The sequence below is a fragment of the Ochotona princeps genome, chromosome 12 (genome assembly GCF_030435755.1).
Source record: "Ochotona princeps isolate mOchPri1 chromosome 12, mOchPri1.hap1, whole genome shotgun sequence".
Lineage (NCBI taxonomy): Eukaryota > Metazoa > Chordata > Mammalia > Lagomorpha > Ochotonidae > Ochotona > Ochotona princeps.
The window spans coordinates 52,826,139-52,853,774 of NC_080843.1; the positions used below are offsets into that span (position 1 = coordinate 52,826,139).

Here is a 27,636-nt window from a genome sequence, read left to right on the forward strand (position 1 = left end):
TGTGTTCAAGGAGCAAGAAAGGAAGCACATACACACACATGAGCATGGGTTTCACCACACAAGGAAATACCGTGAGTGGGCAGTGAGCCAGAGGATTGCCTGAAGTGAAGAGGGTGGGGGAAGGCAGACAGGACACCTGGGAGCCTGTCCACTCATGATCTATAGGTGAGAGAGAACTTCGCTTTCATGAACTGGAGTGTGATGCCTCCATAGGCATGAAGCCACCTGGAAATTAGATAGCACATTTACCAAGTTCCATGTGGAACTCAGTATCCCTGTTTTCATGACATCCCCTGCTTACGTCCCAGATGAAACAGGTGCATCCCAGAAAAAGAGGACATTTTGACTGATTGACAAATAAGAGGCTAGGATCGCATATGGGGGCTTGTGACTTCCAGCTCAGCAGACCTAAAGCAACTATCTGTCTATTTTGTGTCAATTATGGCAGATTGCAGACCATCAAAGTCTACATCTGTGCCCATTTGTTGAAAGCCTTTTGTTATCCATTTCATCCACTGTAGAGTTTACCATTTAAAAAAATATATATTGCCCAACACTCTGCTTTTGTGTAATCATGGGGCCCTTGTGTGAATTGCTTGAAGAACTCTAGAATCAAATTGAAAGATACAGATAGCTTATCCATTTTTAAGGAGATAACTAGAAATGAAAGAGGAGGTTGTGGAAGCAAGGGGTGTGTCAGTCCTTAAGCACTTGATCTGTTGGTTAGGGCATCAGTGGGAAGACAGGTTTTACTCTTCTTCCTAAATACTCTGTTGGAACCAAAACAGGTTTCTAAAATAAAAGTTACACTGTAAGAGAAGCTCAAGTAAAAGCCCTGGGGAACTAATCAGTCTTTCAGAAGATTTTCCTAGCTGGGTTCACCACTGTTCTGGGTGATTTTATGGTGCTAGCATATCAAAACTAGGAGTTACTTCTTCCTAAGTAATTTCTCCTCTGTGTGTGCTTATCCTAAGTGGGTGCCCATGGGGCATACCTCCTTCCCTTCAAGAGTGAACATTAACATAGCACCAGTGCCTGGTGCTCTGTCTTCTGGAGGGGTGCCATCCCCAAGGGGGCAGGTGCCGTTATTCACACTGGCTTTGAGAGAAGGGAAACACTAGGTTCAAGGCTCGTGATTTGCCCAAAGCCAGGGCAAAACCAACCAGGGAGAAACACTGAAGATCCATGGGTGCCAAAATGTTCTGTCCTGCCTGTCATACAATCAAGATGCCATTTGAGTTGAAACCTGATCATGCCTTCTTCTTCGCTCACATTCACCTCCAAAGCCACTGGAAACTAATAACACACTGTTTCCTACGGCCATATGGATGGGTCGTTCCCTGAAGACCCTCTCCCCAGTCACACTTCTGCCTCTCCTTTCCAACAAAAAAATATCCAAAAAATATCAACAGAAGCCCTTTCCTTGGAGTCATAGAATCCACAGAGTGAGCTCTGTGTGAGGGGGTGTGAGTACTCCCTCCCACCACCTGCCACGGGATTGAGCCGCTCAGCTCCACTGCAGTCTCCAAGGCTCCACATCTGCTGCAGGGCTCTCAGAAGGAGGCAGGGATTGTGGGAGCCTCTTCCTGCAGCCCACACTCTGCACTGCTGGGTCCTGCCTCATGTCACCTGTGTCATTGCTGTCAGCTCACCCAGGGCCTCTGGAGGGATTGCACAGGGAGCACATGGGGAATCAGTGGTGTTATTTCCCCTGCCCAGGGCAAACTCACTCTGAAGGGAAGGAAACAAAGGCAAGATGGTTAGATTGTGCTGGGAAGGCTGGGAGGAGGTGGGGATGGCATTGCTCATCGTGAGATGAGGAATGAGGCTTCAGGCACCTGGCATCTTTGGCCCTGCAATGCCAGCATAAGTTGTGCCAACCTGTCTGGCTCCGTACTACATCCTGACAGTTGTGCACTTTGTTTTTGTAAGCCACTACTAAATAAGTAAATGGCTAAAGTGCTATCTCCCCTTCTTGATTATCTCATAAAAGGGAAGATGCTTTATTTTGTTCCCACAGTGTGTGAGCATTTAAAAAGCTTCTCAATAACTTTATAAAGGGACACTGGTGTATCCACTTGATGAAGAGGAGATTTGGGGGTTCAAGTTAAAGAGATTTACTCAGCCAGGAGTAGCAGACCCAATATTTGAATACAGGACTTTGGCTCCAGAGCTGTTGTTGACCACCAGAGTATCTGAGGGTAACCACAGATTGCCACCACGTGATGATTGAAGCCTGGTTTAGAATGTAGGCTGCATGTTCAAAGCATGGGCTGGATGGGCTTGGGTTTGCATAGTAACTTTACTTAGAACTGTGTTTTTTGCTTTTCCTTCTTTTGCTTTCTGATCAGAACTTTTCTGATACGAATGTTGGAGCCTAGTCCTACTCCCCAAAAGTTTTCATGTTGAAGGAGTGAATTATATTCGTTCCTTTTCTTTCTTCTACTTAAAAAAATAGTTTTGCTTTCAGGATTTATTTATTTCTATTGGAAAGTCAGATACACAGAGAGGAGGAAAGACAGAGGAAGATCTTCCATCTGCTGATTCATTCCCCAAGTGGCCGCCCCGGCCAGAGCTTAGCCGATCCAAAGCTAGGAGCCAGCAACCTCTTCCGGGTCTCCCATGTGGGTGCAGGGTCCCAAGCCTTTGGGTCATCTCACACTGCTTCCCAGGGTCACAAGCAGGGAGCTGGATGGGAGGCAGGGCTACTGGGATACAAGCTAGCACCCATATGGGATCCTGGCGCATGCAAGGCGAGGACTTCAGCCACTTGATTAGCATGCTGGGCCCTACTTTTCTAACTTTTTAAAAGGAAGTTAGCTCTCAGTTCCTGTTTTTCTTTTTTTATGCTTTTCCTCCTTTTAAAAAAGTTTACTATGAGAGAGCACGCACACTTCTATCTGCTGGTTCACTCCCCAAATGTCTGTAGTCACCTGGAACTCTAGGCCAGGAGCCAGGCGGCAGGATCTCAATGTCCTGTGTGGGCGTCAGGGACCCAGTCACCGGATCTGTCAGCAGTGCTCACCAGGCCTGTGACTGCAGAAAACTGGAGTCTGAAGCCAGAGCCTGGAACTCAGTCCAAGTAATGGCTTGTAGGATGAAGACATCTTAACCACTAGCCTAATCCCTTGCCCCTGGTTCCTTTTCTTACTTTAGAGAGTTTTTAGCAGGAATAATTCATTGCCAACAAAATAACAATGATCCTTACGGAAAACATTTCTAGTGCAAAAATCAGAGCTGAGTGGCTTGTCTAAGGCGGGACTGTGCTGTTGTCATTCTGGTCTTTTTGAAATTTCACTTGAAGTTCTTATTGGATTTTCTGGGTCAGAGCTAAATCAAGTTGATCCTATTATAGTTGTACTGTGGTTTGGAAAATGAGAAAAGCCTAGAGGTGCCCATTGCTGTAGGTCACTTTTTGAGATGAAGTGCCCCAGTGTAGTGTCATTAGGCCTTGGAGCTGCAATCTTGACAGTTATGGTCATTGGGTCTAATGTTTGTGTCTGTGTCATATAGGTTTGCATGGATTGCTGTGTTAAAGCAAGGAGAGAGTGTGGGGTTTGATGACAAGAAACCATGTATACTGACACCTGAAACCTACTGTGCTAAGAACAACCCCCAGTAAGGTGGATTTATGGATCAATAGAGAAATGGAAAATTGAGAGATAAATGGGAAGGCAAATTCTGAAAGCTTCTTATCCGTAATCCATAAATGACAGATGTATGGGTGATCATTATCTAATGTTCCAATTTTAAGTGTGAAACTTTTCATAAAATGTTAAATGATACAAAAGAAACAATGTAATAACTCCTAGCTGTAGAGACAGGGTCAGTGTTGAAAAGTGCATTTTTTGTAAAGATGTGAAAAAATAACAAGACAGTATCTTTGTTTAGCTGTTTCAAATTGGTGAATCTCTGTAGGAGCTAATGAAGAACCTGATATTGGCAAGTGTACCATTCAAAGACAGCCCCATATTGTTAATACTGACATCAAAAAGTTCAAGCCTCCAATTTGCCAAGCTTTCAAGCAGGCACTTTTTAAAAACAAAGTTTGTGGGCCTGGCGTAATGGCTCAGTGGCTAAATCCTCCCCTTGCGTGCACCAGGGTCCCATATGGGTACCAGTTTGTGTCCCCTCTTGCTCCACTTCCCATCCAGCTCCCTGCTTGTGGCCTGGAAAAGCAGTGCAGGATGGCCCAAAGCCTTGGGACTCTACACCCACATGGGAGACCCAGAAGAAGCTCCTGGCTCCTGGCTTCGGATTGGCTCAGCTCTGACCGTTGCAGCCACCTGGGAAGTGAACCAGAAGATGAAAGATCTGTCTTTGTGTGTCTCCTTCTCTCTGAAAGTCTGACTTTCTGATAAAAATAAATAAATCTTTTTTTTAAAGATTTATTTATTTTCATTACAAAGTCAGATATACAGAGAGGAGGAGAGACAGAGAGGAAGATCTTCTGTCCAATGATTCACTCCCCAAATGAGCGCAACGGCCGGTGCTGTGCCGATCCGAAGCCAGGAATCTGGAACCTCTTCCGGGTCTCCCATGCAGATGCAGGGTCCCAAAGCTTTGGGCCGTCCTGCACTGCTTTCCGAGGCCACAAGCAGGGGGATGGATGTGAAGTGGAGCTGCCGGGATTAGAACCGGTGACCATATGAGATCCTGGCGTGTTCAAGGCGAGGACTTTGGCTGCTAGGCCATGGCACCGGGCCCCAAAAATAAATACATCTTTAAAAAAATTTTTTTTAAAGTTTGTGTATGGGGACAGCATGGTGACACAGTGAGTTAAGCCACAGTTTGTGACACCAACATCCAGTAACTGAATATTGGTCATGGCAGTTGTGTTTCCCATCCAGCTTCCTATTAATGCTGCTGGCAAGGCAGCACATGATAGCCCAAGTACTTGGGCTCTTGCCATCGAAATGGGAAACCTGGATAAAGTGCCCAGCTTTGGGCCCAGCGGCGTGGCCTAGTGGCTAAAGTCCTCGCCTTGAACGCACCGGGATCCCATATGGGCGCCGGTTCTAATCCCAGCAGCTCCACTTCCCATCCAGCTCCCTGCTTGTGGCCTGGGAAAGCAGTCGAGGACCGCCCAAAGCTCTGGGACCCTGCACCCGCGTGGGAGACCCGGAAGAAGTTCCTGGTTCCCGGCATAGGATCAGCGCGTACCGGCCCGTTGCGGCTACTTGGGGAGTGAACCATCGGATGGAAGATCTTCCTCTCTGTCTCTCCTCCTCTCTGTATATCCGGCTTTCCAATAATAGTAAATCTTTAAAAAAAAAAAAAAAACAAAGTGCCCAGCTTTGCCCTGGCTGTTGTGACCATTTGGGGTGACCCAGCAAATGGAATCTCTCTCTCTCCCTACTAACCTCCTACCTTTGTGCTATGCCTTTCAAAATAAGACAAATTAGTACGCCATGTGAAAGATGTTTTATTTCTTGATTTGAACGGTAGACAGAGACAACTGTACAAAGAGAGATATTCCATCCACTGATTCACTCCAAATACCTGCAAAGGCTGGTGCTGGGCCAAGGCTGAAGCCAGGAGCCAAGCTAAAGTCGAAGTCTCCCATGCGAATAGCTGAGACTCCACTACTTGGGCAACTACCTGGGGCTCCCCGGACCTGTGTCAGCAGAAAACTGGAGTCTGGAGCCAGAGTTGAGAATCCACCACATGTACTCCAATGCTAGATACAAGCGTCTTAATCTGTGTCTTACGCTAAAGGCTGCCCCTGAGCCAACCACTTTTGTGAAATCCTAAATTGATTTCTAGTAACAATGTAAAGATGGAGGAACTTTCAGATTTATTTTGTAGATGGAAATCTGAGTTCAGAAAAGACAAAGCCATACAGCTCCAGGCCCCACGTTTGGGTGTGGGTAGGGTGGTATCAGGATTCAAACCCGCCTTAACAGACAGCCAACCCGGTGCTGTTTTCACTCTGCCTGCTGTTCAAAGGGTGCTGCCCACCTCAGCCTGGGCTCTTGGGAGGTTGAACTCTGCCCCGGAATGACGCTGTCAGAATCTGCATTTTGTAAGTACTGCGTTTATGTGCATCAGTATGAGCAGTGCTCTGTTGGGCCGTGATACTCTATAAAGTTTAGGCTATGCTTGGCTTTGTTTTCCTCGGCTACAGCAAGGACACAGCACCATCAGTGAACCCATTTCACTTTACAGGTGTGTCTGCCCTGCCTCCTTTCCCACAGTCTCAGTGAAGGTGGTAAACTGAGCTCCCATTCCTGCTGTGAGTTCATGTCCCAGTTCTGCCGTATCTACATGCAGAGAACAGTAATAGCTCCCCACCTCTGTCATCCACCAAACGGGAATGTCAGAGCTGGTACAATCTGCTTGTTGGAAAGACCAAGTTATCTGCAGTAGAAAGAAGAGAGAGAGAAGCATCTCATCCTCCCCTAATCTTTGCTCGGGTGTGAGAGTCACCAGGTTATGGCTGATTGACTGGCACTTCCCATAGTTTCAAAGGCTGATGTGAATGCTGGAGCCGGTGTCCATTGTCCCAGTTCCTGGACTGACCTCTCTGGAACCTTTTGACTTCCTCCAAAAGGAAATTTAACATCAGGTAAATATGAATACTACCACATCGACCTGAATCAAATTCAGCACCCACCCTCACCCAGAGTACCTGAGCTCAAGTCCAACAATGGCACTATCTCATTTAATCCTTGCAAAATCTGCAACAGACAGACACCTTCTGTGTTGCACAGATAAGCAAATGTGGGTCCCAAAGAAGTGAGGTGGTGGAACTGGATGAAGTGCTCTTCAGTGCTATGGCTGGAAAGCTGTTGGTTTCTCTCAGAGCCATTCACCAGAATACTGTTGCATAGAAACTGCAACATCTCCTTCAGAATTTTACTGTTGGAAGAGCTTTATTTATTCATTTATTTATTGAGTGATACCAATGATTGCCTAGAAGTTTAGGAAGAGAAAAAATGGCAAGTCACTCATAGCTGGAATCAGCGAGTTCGTTTTTTGTTTGTTTGTTCATTTGTTTTGTGAGCTAAGAAAAGGAGCACGTACTCTGGGGCCTCACACTTTTCTCTCGTTATGCTTCCCATCATGTGAGATAGAAAAGAAATGGCAAACAGTGAGTCATTTTGAAAGACTGTTTCAGAAGACCCAGAGGATGTAGTGTGATTGTAAATTGTTTAAATGTTTTTGGTAGTGCCATAATTATCATAGCCCTAGATTTCAGTGTGAAGAAGAGCTGTAACTTCGTCTGCTAAAGCTGTGATGCTCAAGGAGCCGTCTGTTCCCTTTGATTCTTTGTAGACAGGCGCGCCTGTGTGTGCTGGACCTCCCTTCTCAGTTGCCGCTCACTGGCACCCAGGGAAAGGGCCAGTCGCCCATCCCTTCTCTTCGGTTATAGCCAGCACTTGGAGGTGTTCTCTGAAGCACAGTCAGTCTTTGAGAAATGATGACTTGAAACCTCTCTTTTTTTTTTTTTTTTTTTTTTTTTTTTTTTTTTTAGATTTTATTGTTATTGGAAAGCCGGATATACAGAGAGGAGGAGAGACAGAGAGGAAGATCTTCCATCCGATGTTTCACTCCCCAAGTGAGCCGCAACGGGCCGGTGCACGCCAATCCGATGCCGGGAACCTGGAACCTCTTCCGGGTCTCCCACGCGGGTGCAGGGTCCCAAAGCATTGCGCCATCCTCAACTGCTTTCCCAGGCCACAAGCAGGGAGCTGGATGGGAAGTGGAGCTGCCGGGATTAGAACCGGCACCCATATGGGATCCCGGGGCTTTCAAGGCGAGTACTTTAGCTGCTAAGCCACGCCGCCGGGCCCAACCTCTCTTGATCTTATGCTTCCATTTATATGCCATGTTTGCACATGTATAGACAGGGAAGTTGATCCCAGAGTTGCAGCAGTGAACATGGGAGGGTTTGGGAGAAGTCTGGAGATGGAGGCTTGGAGCACAGGCTTAGCGCTCAGATAGCTCCGGGTATGTGTGCCTGGCCCTGCCACCTAGTAGATTTATGGGCATAGGCATACTTCTTTATACTTCTCCAAATATAAATTTATTTTGGTGTTAAATTTTTTCAGTTCTATGCACAGTTTGTTTGTCATAGTAAGCGTGTTTTATGAACTTCTTGAAGACCTTTGTATCTCAGAGAGAGAAGAGATTTCAATTTCAATTAGTCTGTCTTTCCTCACTGTAACTAAAATATATAAGAAGAGGGGCCCCGCATGGTAGCCTAGCAGTTAAAGTCCTTGCCTTGCAATGCCTGGATACCATATGGGTGCCGGTTTTAACCCCAGAAGCCCTGCTTCCCATCCAGCTCCCTGTTTGTGGCCTGGGGAAGCAGTCAAGGACAACCCAAAGCCTTGGGATCCTGCACCCACGTGGGAGACCCGGAAGAAGCTTTTTGGTCCAGGCATCAAATCGGCTCAGCTCCCGCTGTTGCAGTCACTTGGGGAGTGAACCATCGGACAAAAGATCTTCCTCTTTGTCTCTCCTCTCTGTATATTTGACTTTCCAATAAAAATAACTTAAAAAATATTTTTAAGAAATATGCAAGAGGAGCTTCTTGAGAACGAAGAGGCTTCTGTCTCAGTAGAGGCTACAGTTCTGAGTCAGGCTGCTCCACAGCCCAGCATCTTTGGAAGCTGTTCATGGTAGGTGCAGAGGAATGATGATGTGGCGAGCCACAAAAGAGAGAATAACTAGACAGAGCTTGAACTCAACCACCCTTCATACAAGAAGCACCCTCTGCAGGCATGACCTGGTTACCTCAACACCTTCCAACAGACTCACCTGTCAAACACAGTGACGAGGTTAAAGTCTTCCCTTCATCTTCCCACTCCTAACATCAAGGCCTCAGTTGAAACCTCTGCATGACTTTTGAGAAGTCCTGCTGCACCCACAAGATTCAACTCTCAGAGATGAGAAAGCTCAACACTTACCAAAGAACCAGTAAATCAGTAATCACAAGGACAGAGTGGGATCAACTTGAGCACCTGAGCCATTTGAACAGGATGTCCGTGCCCTAGCTACAGCCAGTTGAGTACAGGCTCAGAATTTGCACAAGTGTGAATTCAAAGCGTGCCGGGAGCCAGTAATGGAGTGCTTTGGCTTAAGTCCTCACCTGTGACAACAGCATCCCATATGTTAGGTGGTTTGAGTCGCAGCTATGCTATTTCTGATCCAGCTCCTTGTTAATGAGTCTCTGAAAGCAAAAAATGCCCCCAATGCTTGGCCCTTGCTGCCTGTGTGGGAGACCTGCATGTGCCTCTTGGCTGCGGGTTCCAGTCAGGTCCAGCCTCTCCCTGGCTGTGGCGGTCACTTGGGGATTGAGCCAGCGGAAGCCAGAGTTGGCTCTTTCCTTCCCTCTGTTTCTCCCTCTCCTTTTCTCTTACCCTCTCTTTTCTCTCTCTTTCCCCTTCCTTTTTCCTCTTGCTTTCTCTAACTTTTTTTTCATATAAATAAATCAAAAATAAATAAATAAATAAATAGAAAAACTGCCAGAATCTGGACTTAGAAATACTAGGTCCCACTTAGTAAAATGTGTTATTAATAAAATCCAGCTTGTGGGTGGGAGTGTGTGACCTTGGAGTGGACTTGAGGCTAGTCATTCAGAGCATGAGTGGTGGAGAGAAGACCTGAACCGGAATCCGGAGGCCCAGGATTCATCTGAGCTCCGAGTCCTGGACAAGCTCCTACATCCTCTGTGCCTCCGTTTCTGCAATGTGCTTGTAAAGTTTGTCTGGTTTACTAAAGCTTCCTTTGGTAAAGAGCTTCTTCCCAGGAAGCTTCTGGAGTCTGAGGAGTTACAATCCTGGCCCTTGTTCTCGTTCCCTCCCCAGAACTGGATTTATCTTATTGTTCTGTTTTGCAAAGGGCCCCTTATCTGAGGATGAAAATGGATGACTCTCCAGTCCATGAATTAGCCTGTGGAGCCTCTGGGATGGAAACGGGCCAACCTTTTCTAAAGTGAGGTCCAGATAACAGGCTAGGAGATTGAACGGCTTCCATGAGAACAGTCGAGAAAACCATTTCCCTGGGTACTGGCCACAAAGAGGAAGATAAAGGAACAGGAACAAGGATAAAAGTGTCCCCCAAACAAAGGAAGAATTGACGAGACGCTGCTGTGACCCCTGAAGGAGCATGGGTAGAAAAAGTCATGCAGTTAAAAAAAAAAAGTAATAAACTGTGGAAAAAGAATGGTGTAACAGTCATGGAAAAAAAGTGAGATCACATAAAAACTTTCAGGAGTGGCCTGGAAAAAATAAGGCTTTATGGGCTTAACAGAAGGACTCTATTCTTACCACCTGTGGGGAGTAATTGGCATTGGCTGACTGGAGGTTTGTTTTGCCTTCTTGGCAGGAGCTGCATTGTTATGTTAATATTCCGCGGGCTAAGTGCTAAGGGCTGAACGAGAATACTGGGAGTTTTACAGAAGGGAAAATTCCCGGCCCCAGGTTCAGACTTCAACCAGTGGGCTCTTTGCAGACTTCAGACGTCTCATTCCAGTTCTAAAAAATAATTAGTGTCGCATAACCACAGTTCAAGGTGGAAGGATTTTTATCCACCATGGTGGGAGGGTTTGGGGAGGGGTGGGGAGAATCCAAGTACCTATGAAACTGTGTCACATAATACAATGTAATTAATGAATTAAAAATAATAAATAAATAAAAAAATTAGTGTCATGCAGATGTTTTCTAGCATTTTGTGAAAGGTGAGTTTCTCCTAGGAACTTTCCCCTAGGTGGGTCAAGAACCAGGGTGTATCCAGGGCAGCTTCTGAAGCCTGCAGTGCACTGGGGGTGGGGTGGGGTGGGGTGGGGTTCATGAATGCATTTCTTTCCTAACACAGCATCCCTCTCCGCCCAGCTCCCTGGAGCCCACTCTATCTATGCCATCTTTTTTCTATTAACATTGGTTTGTCTTTAGAGGTCGTTCACAGAACTTGGCTCTTAAAATATTGTAATTGTCCTTGAACGGGCCCCAGGGTGCTCAGGATAAAATGACTTAATAGTCAGTGCATTATGAGAATTATTTTTTTTTAATTCAGGAGTTCTTGGGTCATAATTTGGATTCTTCTTCTTCTTCTTTTTCTTTTTTCTTTTTTTTTTTTTTTCAGGAGGCAGCATGTCTCCACAATCCTAAAGCCTCTTAGCAAAGTGACCTTCTTCATAGTCTTTTTCTCTGGATAGCTGATTTCACTGAGGTGCCTAGTGAAAACTCAAAATTGAACTAATTTACACTAATCTGTGATTTACTCATGACCCCTTAAAAGTTGCAAAGTCTTCATGCTTGCAAAAATAGATGGCTTCTTAACTGCGAATGAGCCTGAGGCTGCGAACAGTTTCACACCTGCTCTGTCCTCTCACTTCTCTTAGCACCTTCCGCAGGTGTGTCACCCTGTTCTCTGTTTCTCCTCACTTCCACTCCCATTTGCAGATTTCCAACAAGTGTGAAAACGTAACCTCTTTTTTTTTTTAATGATGTCTTTTATGGCAACAACAAAGGAATCTGGTTAAAATTAAGCTCATGTAATAATCACAAAGTTTATAAATCTAATAAGGACAATTCATGTAAATATGATAAAAGCTATTCTGATTGCCTCACTTACTTCGCTGGAGCAATTTAGGCAACCAGGGCTATGAAGACCTGTGAGATTACTGACATATGTGGACAGTCAGTTTAAGTTCCAGAGTATTCTCTGCTGCATTTCAGTAACAGTGTTCCCTACTGGTGACTCACAGATATAATCTCTGCTTCCATCAAAAATGTTAATTCTTGCAATATAGACTAGTCTTTAGCACTGATAAAAATGGAAGGGTCGCTATTTTTTTTTTCCAATAAAAAGAAGCTGTCACTTTCTCATTTAGTTGCCTCTATTTTATGTCTTAGTCCTTTGGTATAAACAATAAAGTGCTATTAGACTGCAGTTCATACCCTAGAGGGCAGGGAGTTAACAAGGGCAGGGTCCCCTCCAGAATGTGCAATCCAGGACAGATTCCTCAGCCCGTTAAAGTCCCTAACCAGAGTCCACAGGGCAGAGATGGTTACAGCTTGCCAATATCACAATCTTTAATTGTCTGAGAGGTTCAGTAATTAGCATAAATGTTATTAGGGATCCTTTGCAATAGAGGAAAGGAATGATGTTCAAGAAATGTGAGTAGTAGATAAAGATTCATACTGACCTCTCTGCCCCAGGTGAGTGGGGCTTGTACTAACCGTAAATGTCAGGTTCTGGCCAAGGAAAAACAGTGCATATTTCAAGGAGGAACGGATAAACCCCAAGGATTTAAAGTTTTACAAATGTATTAGAAGAAAGTCTGTGAAGGTGAAGGTCGTGGAAACTGCTTTCAGTTCAGGCAGTCTTGAAGTGCAGTGATCAAAAGATGCTACAATGTTTGATTTGTGCTTAATGGGTGAGAAGGTTGAGGATGTCTGGAAGCCACTCCCAGAATCTTATAGCCATTGTCTAAAGGAAGGCTTTCATTGTCTAAAGGAAGGCTTGCCCTCCCTACAGCTGCCAAGGGGGAGTAATGAATTATCTCTATTTTACTTTCTAAGTGTCACATGAGGGCTTCTCTCTGACAGAATATGACCCAGAATTCCTGCTAGCAGGAGAGTTTACAGAACAAGTTCCCTGACCTCTGATCCTACACTGAACAGGCAGGGGGATTGTGATCATGAATAAGCAATGGAACGCCTAGGGTAAGAGAAGCTGACAAATCCAGCATCCTTTCAAGGTGTCTTGAGATCAAAGGCAGCTATCCCCAGCTGAACTTTCTGCAATTATGAAAATGGTCTCTGCGTTATCCAGTGTGATCATCACATGTGCCATTTGGTCATTGAGCACTTGAAGTGTATCTATCACAACTGAGTTATTTATTGAACTTCTGGAAGTTTCTGCCTGCTACATTGAACAGGACCAATGTGGAACCTCCCTTGATCTGTGTTGACTCTCCCTCCTCCAGTGAGTGGGAAATGCTGTTGCTAGACTTGATCTGGAGTTTCCCCTATCCTGCCTTCTGATGTTTACTGTGGTTATTGTACTTGGAGAACTTCATAAACTTTTTGATATCTCTTCCTATGACAGAGTATTGGGGGCGGGGGGAATTGGTTCAGATTTCACTGGGCTTGAGAATTCTTTGGCTGCTTTTGGTGCCGGATAGGCTAATATACATTTTCAGCCTGAAACTACTTTCCACCATCACCATGTGTTAGTGGCCAGGTTTTGGGAAGATCACTGGTATTTGCCTACAGACGCTAGTCGTTTGACAGCCAATTAGCTTGCTCAGCTTTGCAGTAACTGTCCCGGAAATGTTTCTCAAATCTAGGGAGTGCACTGTAGCTTTTCTGTTAGCAAGCATTAGCAGATGCCACAACAAAGACTGCATAAATATTACCATTAAAATTTGAATAAGCCTGTTGCCCTCTCCTGAACATCTTTTTTTTAATGTGAGCATATGTTCATGTTTTTTTAAAATTTATATACTTAACACAAATTTCTGGTGATAAAATTGTTCCTAATATATGGTTGAATGCACATTTTATAGTGTTCCAAAGGCAGCTAAGCTTTCTAAAGAAAGACATTGATTGCAAAGTGTTTTGCCACTTCAGGAACTGTTAGTCTATCTGAGATCTCCAAGGGCACTTTAATAAGTTCAAGGAAAGTGGAATTGAAAGATAAGTTTATTTTGCTGCAAAATAATCTTGAAATTCATGCATTTGAGAGATCTTCAAAAAGTTAATGAAAAAGACATAATATGAAAAGCTATGCTTTTTTGCTTTATTTTTTTGTACCAACACCAAGATAAACTTAGTTCTCTTTTAATTTTTCCATGAGCTTTCTGAAATACCCTCATGCATTAGTCAGCCTTGCATTCCTCTAACGAAAATGTCCAAGAGGATCTACTTAGGAGAGAAAGTTTATTTTGGCTTTCAGAGTGGAGAGTCATGATTGCGTCTGGCACCTAATGCAGGCTGGCGATGGTGAGTGTGCTCAGTGGGACCAGCGCTCAGGAAGTCAGGCAGCGGAGAGACACAGCAGAACACTCTTCTGCCTTCTGTATCGTCTCTCCTTATAAGATCATCATAATTCCTTTCCTGGGCTCACATTAGCAACCTAACTCAATCCAGTCCCTGCCCAGAGGCCTCATCTTGTGACCTCTACTCTTATCAATTGTTAGCATTAATCCACCACTAACCATCAGTGTAAGATTATGGGATTCAAGCATCTACATGGTTTGGAGAGCCAAGTCAAATCCATAACACCTCATGTAATGCTTTTTATTTTTTTAAAAAAGATCTATTCATTTTATTACAGCCAGATATACACAGAGGAGGAGAGACAGAGAGAAAGATCTTCCGTCCGAAGACTCACTCCCCAAGTGAGCCGCAACGGGCCGATGCGCGCCGATCCAAAGCCGGGAACCAGGAACCTCTTCCGGGTCTCCCCCGCGGGTGCAGGGTCCCAATGCATTGGGCCATCCTCGACTGCTTTCTCAGGCCACAAGCAGAGAGCTGGATGGGAAGTGGAGCTGCTGGGATTAGAACCGGCGCCCATATGGGATCCCGGGGCTTTCAAGGTGAGGACTTTAGCCGCTAGGCCACGCCACCAGGCCCATGTAATGCTTTTTATATAACCTCAAAGCAGCCAGCATAATACTAAAACCAAAGTATATATGGAATCAGCTTTTCAGCTACACTGAAAATAATATTAATAAATAATTCATCATTTCTTTCCCCCGCAAAAGAGAAAATATAACTTATTTTCCATTTTCTTGCATTCAAATGCCTTTTTGTGTTTCTCATCTTAAAATAGTTGCGGAGAAGATCTCAGAAAGAGGTGTTACCTTTTAATTTTAGAACTGAATATCATGGAAATGATATCACATTGCTTTTTAAACATTCATGGAATTCAATTTACACAAGGTTTGGCATCCTTGTTAATTATCTCTGCATTTGATAATGGGTGGAAGTAGTTTAGAGTTGTTTTCGAATACTATAAAGTTTGTGGGAAGGCAAAATGCCCTAAGTAACCAGCCACTGTGACCTCCGTCTTGTCTGCAAAGCCTCTTTATTCCTGTTTTCTGGATTAGTCTTCAGCTGTACCACAATTCATGTGTGTACAGTTACCTGTGGGACATGCTGGGGCTTGTTAAATGCAATTCCAGTGAGTCTTTCTTGGCATTGCTTTGAACTGAGGCCCCTCAGCAGTAGATGACTGTTTTGCTGCAGACCAAGGGATGAACCAGGGGGAGCTGTACTGGGGTAGGAAATGGGGGTCTGTGTGGGGGATGCCTGTCCTTATGGCTCAGCATTGTGACTGTGGAGAGAATAGAAGGCAGCTCCATCATGTCTGTTAAAAAGAACTTCATAAGTACATATTACAGTTACTCAAAATTACCTACCAGATGAAAGCCCCACTGGTAGGACAAAGGGACCAGGAAGGGACTCAGCAGAAATTCTCAGTCTCTTCTGCAAGTACATTTGGAGCCCTGCCATCTCTCCTGCATCAGCTGTTTCCGTAGATTCTCTCATTTAGGGGATACCCTCACTTTGCGCTGATAACCCACATTCTCAGCTGTTCGACTGTGTATGCTTTGGTCCCATCAACTGAGTACATTGGTGATGCCAGGGTTGACAATACTCATTGACTGATGCCAAGATCTCACTTTTATTTGAGCCTACTGTTTTAGATGGTGAGTGCTCCAGTCTCCTTTAGCTGCTGGTGAGATTGTTTTAGGCTCTGAGGAAAAGCTGGAAACTTCACTCGTGGAAATCTGTCAGACCAGTGTGCTGTCAAGGTGACTTCATTTATGTTAAAACTGTGGCCTTCTTCAGCTTCATCACTGTACCTTTTGTTTGAACATCAAGAGTGCTTAGATGATACTGTATGTCTGCAAGAGCATTTCTGAGAAGCACGGATGCTCTGCACTTCTCCAGCAAACCTAAGAACAGGAAGCACCATTCCCAGTTCAACCAATGTGCCCAAGTGGTTCGTGAAAAATCTTTATGTTCCTTCTGCCCCTGGTAAAATTCAACAATACTGAAACAGCCTCTTTTGATTCTTAAACTGGAACCAAAACATATAATGAATGATGAAGAATAACCTGTTAGAGGAACTTTTGCATGCTCTTAAATTACTTGTTTACATGGATTAATGATGGAATTTGTTGGCTTTGTAAGAGTTTGATTAAAAGAACTTTTGGATTTTATTTCTTAAACAGGATTTGCAAGGCTTTCTATGTTTTAAAAGGCAAAGTTGGAGCCAAACTGAGCTGTCACTTTTATTCCCCCTTTTCTCTTTTTAAGCAAACTTGAAATTGTTCTTGGGATCAAACTGACTTTGGATTGCTTTTAAGGGAATTGCGGCTGGTGCTTTCCCCCCAAACAGACGCTGCAGTCTTGTTGTATTGCTAAATCTCAATCCCACCACAGTCGAGCCTTATTTTGGGGTGCAGAGGTATGTCGGTAAAGCCCTCTCGTTTATCTCTTTGCAGGCTTGTTGATTGGTGCTGGTTGTGCTCTGTACCCCTTGGGATGGGACAGTGAAGAAGTCCGGCAAACTTGTGGCTACATTTCTGGCCAATTTTACTTGGGTAAGTTCTCTTTGTAGATGACACTCCGTTTATAAAATGGACTTGATCTGCTATTTCACAGAAACACCAGTTGGAAAAGAGAAGAAATAAGAATATATCCTGGTATGGCAGCCAGCAGTCATGTGTGACAAATAAATGCATTCACATACACATTCATTGAGCAAGTCATTTTTGGGCATTTGTTTGCACGGTACTGTAATGAACATGGAAGATGCAAAGATAAGACATGTCCGTCCCCAAGAGCTTATGTTCACTGATTAATTCATTCAAAATTATATATTTAGTATTCATTGTATGTGTTAAAAACAGCAGTGTGGGATTTGTAGTCTCTAAGACAAAGCGAATAAAGCAAGGAAGTGGCAATAAGGGCAAAGGAATCCAAAACATTTGCACTTCAGCCTAAGGGACCACTTTGCTGAAGTGTTTAGAGTGGAACTGAATTTTAAACAAAAGGAAATACCTGGATGAGCAGGGGGAAACAGAAGCACCTGTCGGGTGAAGAACAACAGCAAGGGAAGGCTGGAGAAAGGACATCAGACCAGCAGCCAGGACACACTGAGAAAGGATCACGTGGCTGGGATCATGTGGCTGGGATCCCGCACATTGATGTAGGGTTCCCCATGAAAATTCCAGGTACTGTACTTTTTTTTTACTCATAGCTATAGTATATACTATTTATTTTGTAGTCTTTAAGCATTTTTGAGAGTAGTGTATGTTTTGTATTCATTTTAATTTGTAATACTGAATGATATGTCACTTTTTTTTCCTAGTTGGACGTTTAGTTTATTCTAGTTTTTGTTCTTTTAAGACATATTGTAATCAGAACTTGAGTGAATACGAGTGTTTCTTCTGCTTGATCATTTTCTTAAGTGTTTTTTTCTGGAATTGGAATTAATAGATCGGATAGCAATAACTCTTGAAACATTTATCCCAAAATAATTTTTCCTTATCCATCATTAGAATTGTGGCCTAAAGCCTTAAAAGCAAAAGGCAGATTAATAAGACAGAAATAAACAAATTTACTTTTCCACTGCCTAGGGGATCTTTTGTTTTCTTTTTTTCAGATTTATTTATTCTTATTGCAAATTCAGACTTACAGAGTGAAGGAGGCACACAGAGAAAGAACTTTGGTCTCTGCTGGTTCACTCACCAAGCAGCTACAATCCTAAACCGGGAGCTTGTCCCGGGTCTCCCACGCAAGTTCAGGGTTCCAAGGCTTTGAGCCATCCTCTACTGCTTTCCCAGGCCACAAGTAGGGAGCTGGATGGGAAGTGGAGCAGCTGGGACAGGAACCAGTGTCCATGCGGGACTCCAGTACGTGCAAGGCGAGGATTTAGCCACGAGGCTATTGCACTGGGCCTTGCTTAGGAGATCTTATAAGGCAATGCAGACCTGAAGAAATTAATGAAGGCATACTTACTTTAACTTGAGAGACAGGAAGATCTCCCGTCTGCTAATTAACTCCCCCAGATGCCTTGTACAGTTAGCAGTAAGGAACTGCCTCCAGGTTTCTTACATGGGTGATAGGGACCCAACCAGTTGTATCATCACCTGCTCCCTTCCACGGTGTATATCAGCGGGAAACTGAAAAGGGAGTAGAATTGGGATTCAAGTCCAGGCACTCCTACATGGGATTCTGATGTCCCAAGTGGCGATTCTAGCTGCCAGGCCAAACACCTTTCTTCCCCTCCCCCAAGCCCTATGCCCTGTAATTTTTGTGTTAGACTTGATGAATAGTTGTGGGGAGGACAAGGATGATTGGCTACGAAAGAATGACCTAGTGGTAATAAACTGGGGAAACTTGGAAAGCCTGATTCAATTCTTTGGGGTCCCTGTGTCTTCAGAGATAAACATGTTCCCTTCCTCCAGGCAAAGGGGAGCATCTCTCAAATGAGGATCTTAGAACTGCTATAGGAGAAGGTCAGATCAGTCTTCCTAGATTTTGTAACCTGCTGCAGAGGGAGGGCAAGGGCAGGTGAGCATAACCTTTCTGTTTTTCTCAAATGTCAGTGTGCCTTACCTGGGGGTAGCTTGTCCTGAAGTCCATCATTAGAAACTGATAAATATCTTTTCCACTACCATTCAGGGACAAGGAAACTTTTCAGCTGTTTGTGCACTTAACACATCATTTACAAACCATTCAAAAATGTCAACTTAAAAGTGAGCCTGCTGGACCCGGCACGGTCGCCTAGTGACTAAGGTCCTTGCCTTGCGCACACCAGGATCCCGCGTGGGCACTGGTTCTAATCCTGGCAGCCCTGCTTCCCATCCAACTCCCTGCTTGTGGCCTGGAAAAGCAGTTGAGAACAGCCCAAAGCCTTGGAACCCTGCACCACATGGAAGATTGACTCAATTTCGGATAGGCTCAACTCCGGCTGTTGCAGCCACTTGGAGAGTGAATCTTCCTTTCTGTCTCTCCTTCTCTCTATATTTGACTTTGTAATAAAGATAAATAAATTTTTTAAACAAGTGAGCCTGCTATAGGTTTATTGAATTTCAAGTCCCATATGTGGTTACCTTGGCAGGGCCAAACCAAATGATCTCATGGATTTTATATTGGTTTCTGACAGTTAACACATACCAAGTTACTAACATCCACATCTACTTTTTACACCAAATATTTTGCTTTAAGAACATGCCTGAGGAATTTGATCTAATGGTATCTTTATACTATCCCAAATAATATTTTTTATGTCAGGATATGTATGGAAAAATAAATCCTCACTAAGATATTGTGGAGAAATAGAAGTGGTGTTATGTTCGTGAGTGGAATTTGGACGTGATACTTTGTTTTATCTGACTTCATGGTTGCCAGCCACCTTGACTTTCTAAAATAGAATACTGGCTTTTTTAGTAGAAAATACTATGTTCTAAGTACTAATTAGTTTATATATATTTTTTTAACTGTAAGAGATTTCAATTTGCTTGATTATTCCTGCTTGATAATGCCATTTTCCTTAATCTGGAATAGTTTGTGATTGCCTTAAATGTAGAGAAGGGGGAAATGCTGGCACAAGGGAGACAGCCAGCTGGATTCAGGTGAGATGTTATAAAATAGTGCCTGGGATTTTTCTTTCCCTGGTTTTGGAGCCATTCCTAGCTGTTTAACACAGGCCCCAACTTGATTAAAGTCCTGTGCTTGGTGATCTGCTATTATTGTGCGGTGCTATTTTAATTAGCAGATTATAATGAAACTCAGATCTTGTTCCTGAAATTTTGATCACCAATGTTTTGTACTATTTCACCACTGCAGTTAACAATTTGAAGATCAAATTAAAACTGAAAGAAAACTTTCCGTTCTACTTGTACTAATTTCCTATGTTTATATTAACCTCATGAAAGTTAAGTCGTTTTGATTTTTTTAAAAATGTATTTATTTTGAAACCCAGGGTTACACAGACAGAAGCCATAGCTTAACTCATTGGATCACAGTGCCAGTCTCAAAGTTCTTTCATTTCTGCCCTTTTGCTTTTAAACTGCTCTTATGTTCAGTTATGGGGAAATTTATGCCACATCATCTACAGATCCATTGTTGTTTTGTGAGGTCTGGCACTTTTGGAAGGAAGACCTGAGTAGTGTGTTTGACCTCCTGGCTTAACCAACAGTTGGAAGCCAGGGATCCCACCTAAGAATGTCTGGGTCTGAATCCTGGCTTCAGCTTTGGAACCCAGCTTCCTGCTCACTTGGGGAGACAACCACAATGGATCAGGAACTTGGATTCCTGCCACCCCACGGGAGACCTGGATTAAGCAGCCAGCTCTGTGCTTCTGCCCTGACCCAGCCCCAGCTGTTGAGTTTGAGGAATGAACCAGTGGATGTAAGCTGGCTTGTTGTCTAATCTCTCCTTATCTCCTCTATCAAGATAAAAACAAACAAACAAAAAGGATGTAAAGAGAACCTGTGACTCAGAAATAGCACTAAGACCATCCCACATAACTTCCCATGTTTTCTGTCATGGAAAAAAAAAAGTATTATGATTCCCCTGAAAACTGGTGAAGGCTAGGCTTAAGTGAATTAGTGAAGTTTGAAACTATGAAGCCAAGATGGGAGGGTACCCGGGACTGGGGTTGGTGAGTCACCGTGAGTTCGTGAGTGAGCAGTCTGTAAGGACAGCACTGGGGTCCATCTTCAGGGCACACAGGCGACTTGCCATAGCCAAGGCCTGCTTCCTCCTCTTTAGGAGAATTGAGCTCATTCCTGGTGCTCTCCCAGGAGACAGCCTAGGGACAGATCTGCTCCCCAAACCTTGGAGAATGTTAAACTGTCCTTATAAGTGGGGTGCAGTTCATTTTCATGCGATACTGTTTTGCAAATGTTGTTACTCTTGGCATACTGTAAGAGATCATGGCTTTGTTCCTGTATAGAAGGCTGTAAGTAAGCTGTGTGTTCATGTGTATCATTTATGGTGTAATGGTACTGTGCCAAGTCCTTAGCTAGTGAATGTGCACATGATATCAACAGTGATTGTAAAAGGATACTTTTTTGGCCTCAGGGAACTTAAATCAGCAAGGAATTTCCAGATATCTGGGAGATCAGATACAAACAATGTAGGTTACAAAAGGAAGATGTCCGCTGCAACCGTGGGCATTGCATTGACTTGCTGACGTCATTCCAGCTTGGCTGAAGAGCCTGAGCCAGAAGTCACCAGCATTTCTATTAAAAGAAAAAACAGGGCCCAGCACCATGGCCTAGCGGCTTAGGTCCTCGCCTTGAGCGCGCCGGGATCCCATATGGGCGCCGGTTCTAATCCCAGCAGCTCCACTTCCCATCCAGTTCCCTGGCTTGTGGCCTGGGAAAGCAATCGAGGGAAGCTCAATGCTTTGGGACCCTGCACCCGTGTGGGAGACCTGAGGAGGTTCCTGGCTCCTGGCTCCGGATCGGCACAGCACCGGCCGTTGCGGCTCACTTGGGGAGTGACTCATCGGACGGAGGATCTTCTTCTCTGTCTCTCCTCCTCTCTGTATATCTGACTTTGTAATAAAAATAAATCTTCAAAAAAAACCAAAACAAAAGAAAAAACAAATAGTGAATGCCTCTGGTGTTCAGAGTCGTATGATTCGATTTTAACTCTAATCTGCAGCTGTAGCATGAAAGTAGTTGTATGAGTGGCTGAGTTAGATTTTGTTTACAAAAACAGGCAATGAGGTTGCTGTTTGGCCATCTTTGATCTCAGCCAAGGACTACTCCTGGTAGGCCAGAAATTTCATTTCATATGTGTGCTCGCGTATTGGTTGCTGTGGCCAGGAACGCAGCTGCTGAGCGTTTAGAAGAGGTAGATTCTGCACTGAGCAGCCCAGTTCCAGTTATTGTGTGCTGTGTCTTATTTCATCTCAGTTTTTAATTGTGATTGCTCAAGTAATTGGATTTCTGCCACCCTTATGAGAGACCTGGGTTGAGTTCTACCTTACTATCCCAGCCACTGGAGATCTTGAGAAGTGAACTGGTGAGTGGGAGTCATCTCTCAAATCAATTACAATTAAATTAGTCTCATTGAGAATATGTATGTTTAGGTTCCACAACAGAAGTCTCAGTTCTTTCCATTTGAATTTTTAACATTCCAACCTGCAAATGGTCAGTTGCCAGATATTGGGAAAAAAAATCCTTAAGTTGTATAGAAGGTTAATTTTTATATGCCTTGATAGAATTTAATAGCAAATTTTCATGAGTACTGCCTTAGGTTTAGGTTATGAAATTTTGACTCAAAGTGACTGAAATAAACAAAGAATACACTTAGCGTCTCTTCACAGAGCAAGAGAGCTCATCAGAGCTAAGATGAGCTGTGGAGTTGGCTGATTCAGGGATGCAAAGATGTGATCCAGGGCCAGGTTCAGGAAGGCCATCTGTAGATTGGCAACAGCCCCCTGCCATCTGTAGACTGGCTTCATCTCAAGGTTAGTTCTCCCTTGGTCACAGCACACTCGGCACTTATGGCACTGAGCATTCTTGTGACTGTCAGGAGAGGGTGAGCTCTTCCTGCAGCACTGGAGTCAATGTCTCCTTCCTTGTGTATACCAGGCCAACTTATCACATGTTCACTCTTGCAAAGGTAACGGCAGCCAACGAAAAGCAGCATGCCAACTGGCTGCTTCTAGTTGGGCTTGGATATGCTTGGAGTTTTCCAGAACTGGATTTCATTGAAAAAACAGTGAAATTTGCAAGTGGAAACTGAAATTAAGAGAAAAAATTGGGTGCTTCAGCCAGCCTATGTCTTTTTTGACTTCTGAAGTGCTCTGTGTCTTTTTGTCACTATAGCCTGTGGTTGTGGACAGAGAGCTGTAACCTTTTCTGTCTTCTGTGTATTTAGAATGCAAATCATGGATCGTACACAATTATCAACTTAAAATTTTGCCTGCTGTAGGTTTACTGACTTTTATATCCCTCCTGTAGTTGCCTTGGCATGGCCAATCCAAATGATTTCATGGATGTTATACTGCCTGCCAGCCAGACGTTCCTCACCCTTGCATTCCATTAAGTGTAGAAGATGGTCATGTTAGTACTTCATGAGAGAACAACTTGGTACAAGGGATAAGACTAATAAACAGCACCTAGCCCATAATAAGCCTGACTAGATGGATGCTGTTGGGAGTTTTATGCTGATTGGTTTTTATTCTTCTCTCATATTCCTTAACAGAAAGTTTGGATTCACATGTTCAGCATAAGTTCTTCATCATCAGGTTGTCCAACTGATTTAATTCATGCCTCAGAGATATTTTCATCCACCAAAGACTTTTCTAATTATATCCTTATGATCAAAAAATAGTGCTTCAATTAATTTGTCTTGCTAATTTGCCAAGTACATTTGAATAATTATTGCTTTCATTTTGCTATTTAATTTGATTAAGGAGCCATCATGTTTCCTGTTCTTGAAATTATGCTGTTGGCTTTCCAGGAGCAGCACTGTCAACTCAAAAATGCGCAGCCTCTCAGTGTGTGGAGTGAGAGCCTGCTCCTTCCTGGTTTCAGTAAGGTAGAAATCTCTACTCTCACCTGAACCTGACCTGACCACGTGTTCTTAGACAAATCCCCTGCAGCACTTTGGCTTGTGGGTGATGCTTTCTTTCATCTCAATACTCAAGTTTGGGGGGTACATCATTTCCAATTTATAAGATCATCATAAAAACAGGAACATTTATTTTTTATTTAATTTTGAGATTTTTTTTAAAAGATTTATTTTGAAATAAATAAATTAAGGGACAGACAAGCAGATGAGATAGATCTTCCTTCAACTGGCTCATTCTCCAGTTAGCTGCAATAGCCATAGCTGGTCCAGACCAAAGCCAGAAACTTCATTCTGCATCTGTCACATGGGTGACAGGGGCCCAAACACTTGGTTCATCCTCTGCTGCTTTTCCCATGCCATTAGCAGGGAGCTGAATCAGAAGTGAAACAGAACAAGGTATGAACCATTGCCCATAAGGGTTGCCCGCATTGCAGGTAGAAGTTTTACCTTATATGCCACAGTGTCAGCCCCTTAGTTTTGAGATTTTTCAAACTTGGTGTCCATGGCTGCTTTTGAAATGTAGTGACTCAGTTCTCCCCAGTAGCTTCCCATAAGCCTCTTTCCTACAAATGACAATAGGAAACGTTGTTTTTAGCATGTATGGTGCTTAATAGAACAGCCATCACTTTGAGTAGTAATTATAAAGCTGTGATTATTCACAGAGATGTTTGAGGTCAACCACACAGTTGAAACTGTGCCCAAGCACAGCTGACCGTGGAGCTGTGTGGGCGGGGCGGGGGAAGGAGGCAGCACCTGTGCGTGGAGAGCACCACTTCAGGTGTTTCCCCTCATTTCCTGCAGAGACACCCTGTGGATAGATTGTCCATTGCCTAGTGTAAGCTTCTTACTGGAGTTATGAGATTGCTACAGAGGAGGCTGATTAACAGTGAAATACTGAATGTGTATTGTGAATCAGCCAAAATTGAAGATCTCTGTGACAGTGCCCCACCTCCTACTTGACTAGAAACTAGATCAAACTACTGAAGTCCTTTAGAAGGTTTAGCCCAAGACTGGATTTCTTCAGTAAGAACTAGAGTACAGGAGGATGACAGAATGAAGCCAAGCAGCTGCTTCAAGCCCCAACCTGGCGTATACCCTTGAGAAACACAGGAACCTGGCTCCAGGTGATTCTGGGAAGTCTCCATAGACTGAGGAAGCCCAACTGCAGCGGTGGCTAAGTATTCAGCTCCCTCCAAGGCAATAAACAAGCAGCTTTTCTGGTCACTCAACCTTGTTAGAGACCTCTGTTCATGTGATGAAGGGCTTTCTGCATTCAAAATGTAATTCCAGGGCATTCATTTAGTGTGCTCACTCTAAAGCAATCGACACCAATAAATTACAACGTGGAAGCTTCTACTTTAAGATATAGCTTAGTAAAGGCCTCTAGCTTTGCTTTATGAGAACATAACCCATTTGGATTCAACCAAGCATGGATGGAAATTATTCAGAAGAAAATTGCATCTGCAGACTTTTCCCTCATCATTATCCTCCAAGTAACATAGTTTGCATTGTATCAGATACAAGTAATCTAGGAGAGAGGAAGTCAAGTGTATCAAGGATGTCTGTAGTTTTGAGTCACATACTGTGCCAAGGGACTTGAACACCCAGAGGGTTTAGCATCCTCATGGGATCCTGTAAGCCACCCCGTCATGAATACCAAAGGTGAGAATGAGTGAGCATACATTAAAAAGTCCACGGAGTCCTGAGGCTAAATAGTAAGTGAATTTAGATGCAAAAATGTGAAATTCATGCAAAGTGTTTTCATAATATTCATTTTTATGTACCTTTTAAAGAACCTTCATGCACTCAGTTTTCAGAAAAAATTTTGCATTGAAGTTCTGCCATTTCAGTAGAATGGGTAAGAACTAGAGAACCGTTATGGTAAATGATATAAGCCAGACACAAAAAGACAAATACTGCATGTTCTTTGTTATATTTGGGAGATTAAAACACAGCAGTAGATCTGAACTTTGGATAGCAGTTAGTAGAGGCTTAGAAAGGTGAGTGAGGTAGGCAGGATAACAGTTGTCAAAACACAGTCAGAAGAAGCGAGTTCCGGTGTTCCACACACACTGCGGTTCAGAAGAATGTATGAAAATCAGAGAGACTGGTACACTCCAAACCAGGAAAAGATGGGGAAAAATGAACGGCTGGTTGTCTGACTTGACCATGCGGTGTTGAAAATTGCACTTTACTCTGTAAGAATTTGCAAATAGTTTATGTTCATCAGCCATTTTAAGTAGTAAAAATGATTAGAAATATATATATTCTTTATTTTGCTCCAAAATGAATTTTTTATCTTATTTTGCATGGACTTTTTACAAATGTTAGTCTCTCCAATCTCCCTTAAATACTAATACAGTTTCTACTCTAAACATGTTGAAATAGTTTGAGGATATATTATATACTTCCCTACCATTTCAACCAGAATATGTAAAACATAAACAAGCCCATGTCTTTGTTTTTATCACTAATGGTTATACTGTCAGATAAAGTCATTCGTAAGAGCTGTGGGCATGTGGAATGTGTTGCCATTTCCCCGAAGAACCAACTGAAATTAATTTTTTTAGTTCTTCAAGGTTTTATTGTTGCTTGGCAGTAGTTTGATGCCGTACTGTCATCCATTATTCATTGCAGTATTAATTATGCTTTTCTCCTTTTATTCTCTCACTTCATTTGTATCCCTTCTAATCATATATAATTTTATGCTTACATGAATATTGTTCAGTTTTGTCTCTGTGGTGTTTGTAACATTAAAATAACAGATTTTAGCAGTTTCTGATCAGTATTTTGTAAGATGATTATTTGTATTTATAAATTGATTTGATTGAGATAGATGAATAGAAAAAGTTGCTATCCACTAGTTTGTTTTCCAAATGCCAACCATGGGCAGGTCTGCATTTTGGGCAGAGCCAGGAGGTAGAATTGCAAACTAGGTTTCCCACATGGGTGTCAGGACCCCAGTTACTTGGAGCATCACCATGGTCTTCCAGAATTTGCACTGGAGGGAGCTGGAGTGAATCAGGAACTACAGTCCAGAGTTGAGCTGAGGCTGTCTGATGTGGGACAGACTACTAGGCTAAATGCTTATTTCCAGGCTCACATTTTTAAAAATATTATACTTTGGGATCATGCCTTGACAACTTTCAGTTATATATCTGACTGAGTAACCTACTTTGGGTTAGCAACTGGGTTTTTTTATGACACTGGTAAATACATTGTGTGTTATAGGAGCATTTGATCTACAGACTGACTTTAACTTGAGACCTCATGGACTGTTTAAGGCACCTCTAATTCATCATTGGGCTTCAGAGAATTTGTGGACCTGCTGTAACAGTGTGTAATTTTGAATGCTTATGCAAGTGTGCTACCCTTGTTTCTTGAGACAGTATTCTTAGCTTTTAATTAGTATTCCAGTGGGTTCCTGAGATGTGAAAACATAAAGCCTCTGGCACAAAGCATTGGAAATCTGGCGTTGGGTAGCACCAAGACCAAGATTCAAGTTCTCTACACTTCTTAAATACCACCCTCTCCCCAGTCTAGGAAGCCAGAAAGCAGGTGAATCCCTTGGATTGGTTTCCTTATCCATGAAAGTGTTTATTAAAGGAATATAATAAGGGGAAAAACATCTGTAATTATAATTAATATTATACAAATAAATTCTTCCACACCCTATTAATCATTTTATATCCTATCTGTGGGAAAAATATCATCGTTTTGTCTGCCTAAGGAAGGAATTAAATAAGCTCCCACTTACATCTTGAACCTTCCCATTAGTGCCGTAGTTTTCCCCAGATTGTTTGTTCCTTTTTTTTCATTATCAAAGATACTTTGCTTTAGATGCTCCTCAAAAACATTTCTGTAGCAAACAATGTTAGAAGACAGAGGATGGAGTTTCGTGGGGGAGGGGGAAATCTCAGTCTCTACGAAATTGTACCATAAAATTCAAAAATTCAAAAATAAAAATTTAAGAACAACAACAAAAAAAAACCAAAAACAAGACAGAGGAGGGAACAGGTGTTTTTTGTTTTCCAGTTAAGAATAGTATTTCCCTGTGTAGTAAAGA

At 43.1% G+C, this 27,636-nt stretch overlaps 1 protein-coding gene across 1 annotated transcript in view; it reads left to right on the forward strand.

The window, feature by feature from the left end:
* The window catches only part of LHFPL6 (LHFPL tetraspan subfamily member 6), a 248,351-nt gene that overhangs the window by 200,692 nt on the left and 20,023 nt on the right, over window positions 1-27,636 (forward strand). Inside the window, exon 3 of the mRNA XM_004577503.3 lies at window positions 16,472-16,570. Within this exon, the coding sequence (XP_004577560.1) occupies window positions 16,472-16,570 (99 nt within the window). The remainder of the gene's footprint in view (window positions 1-16,471; window positions 16,571-27,636) is intronic.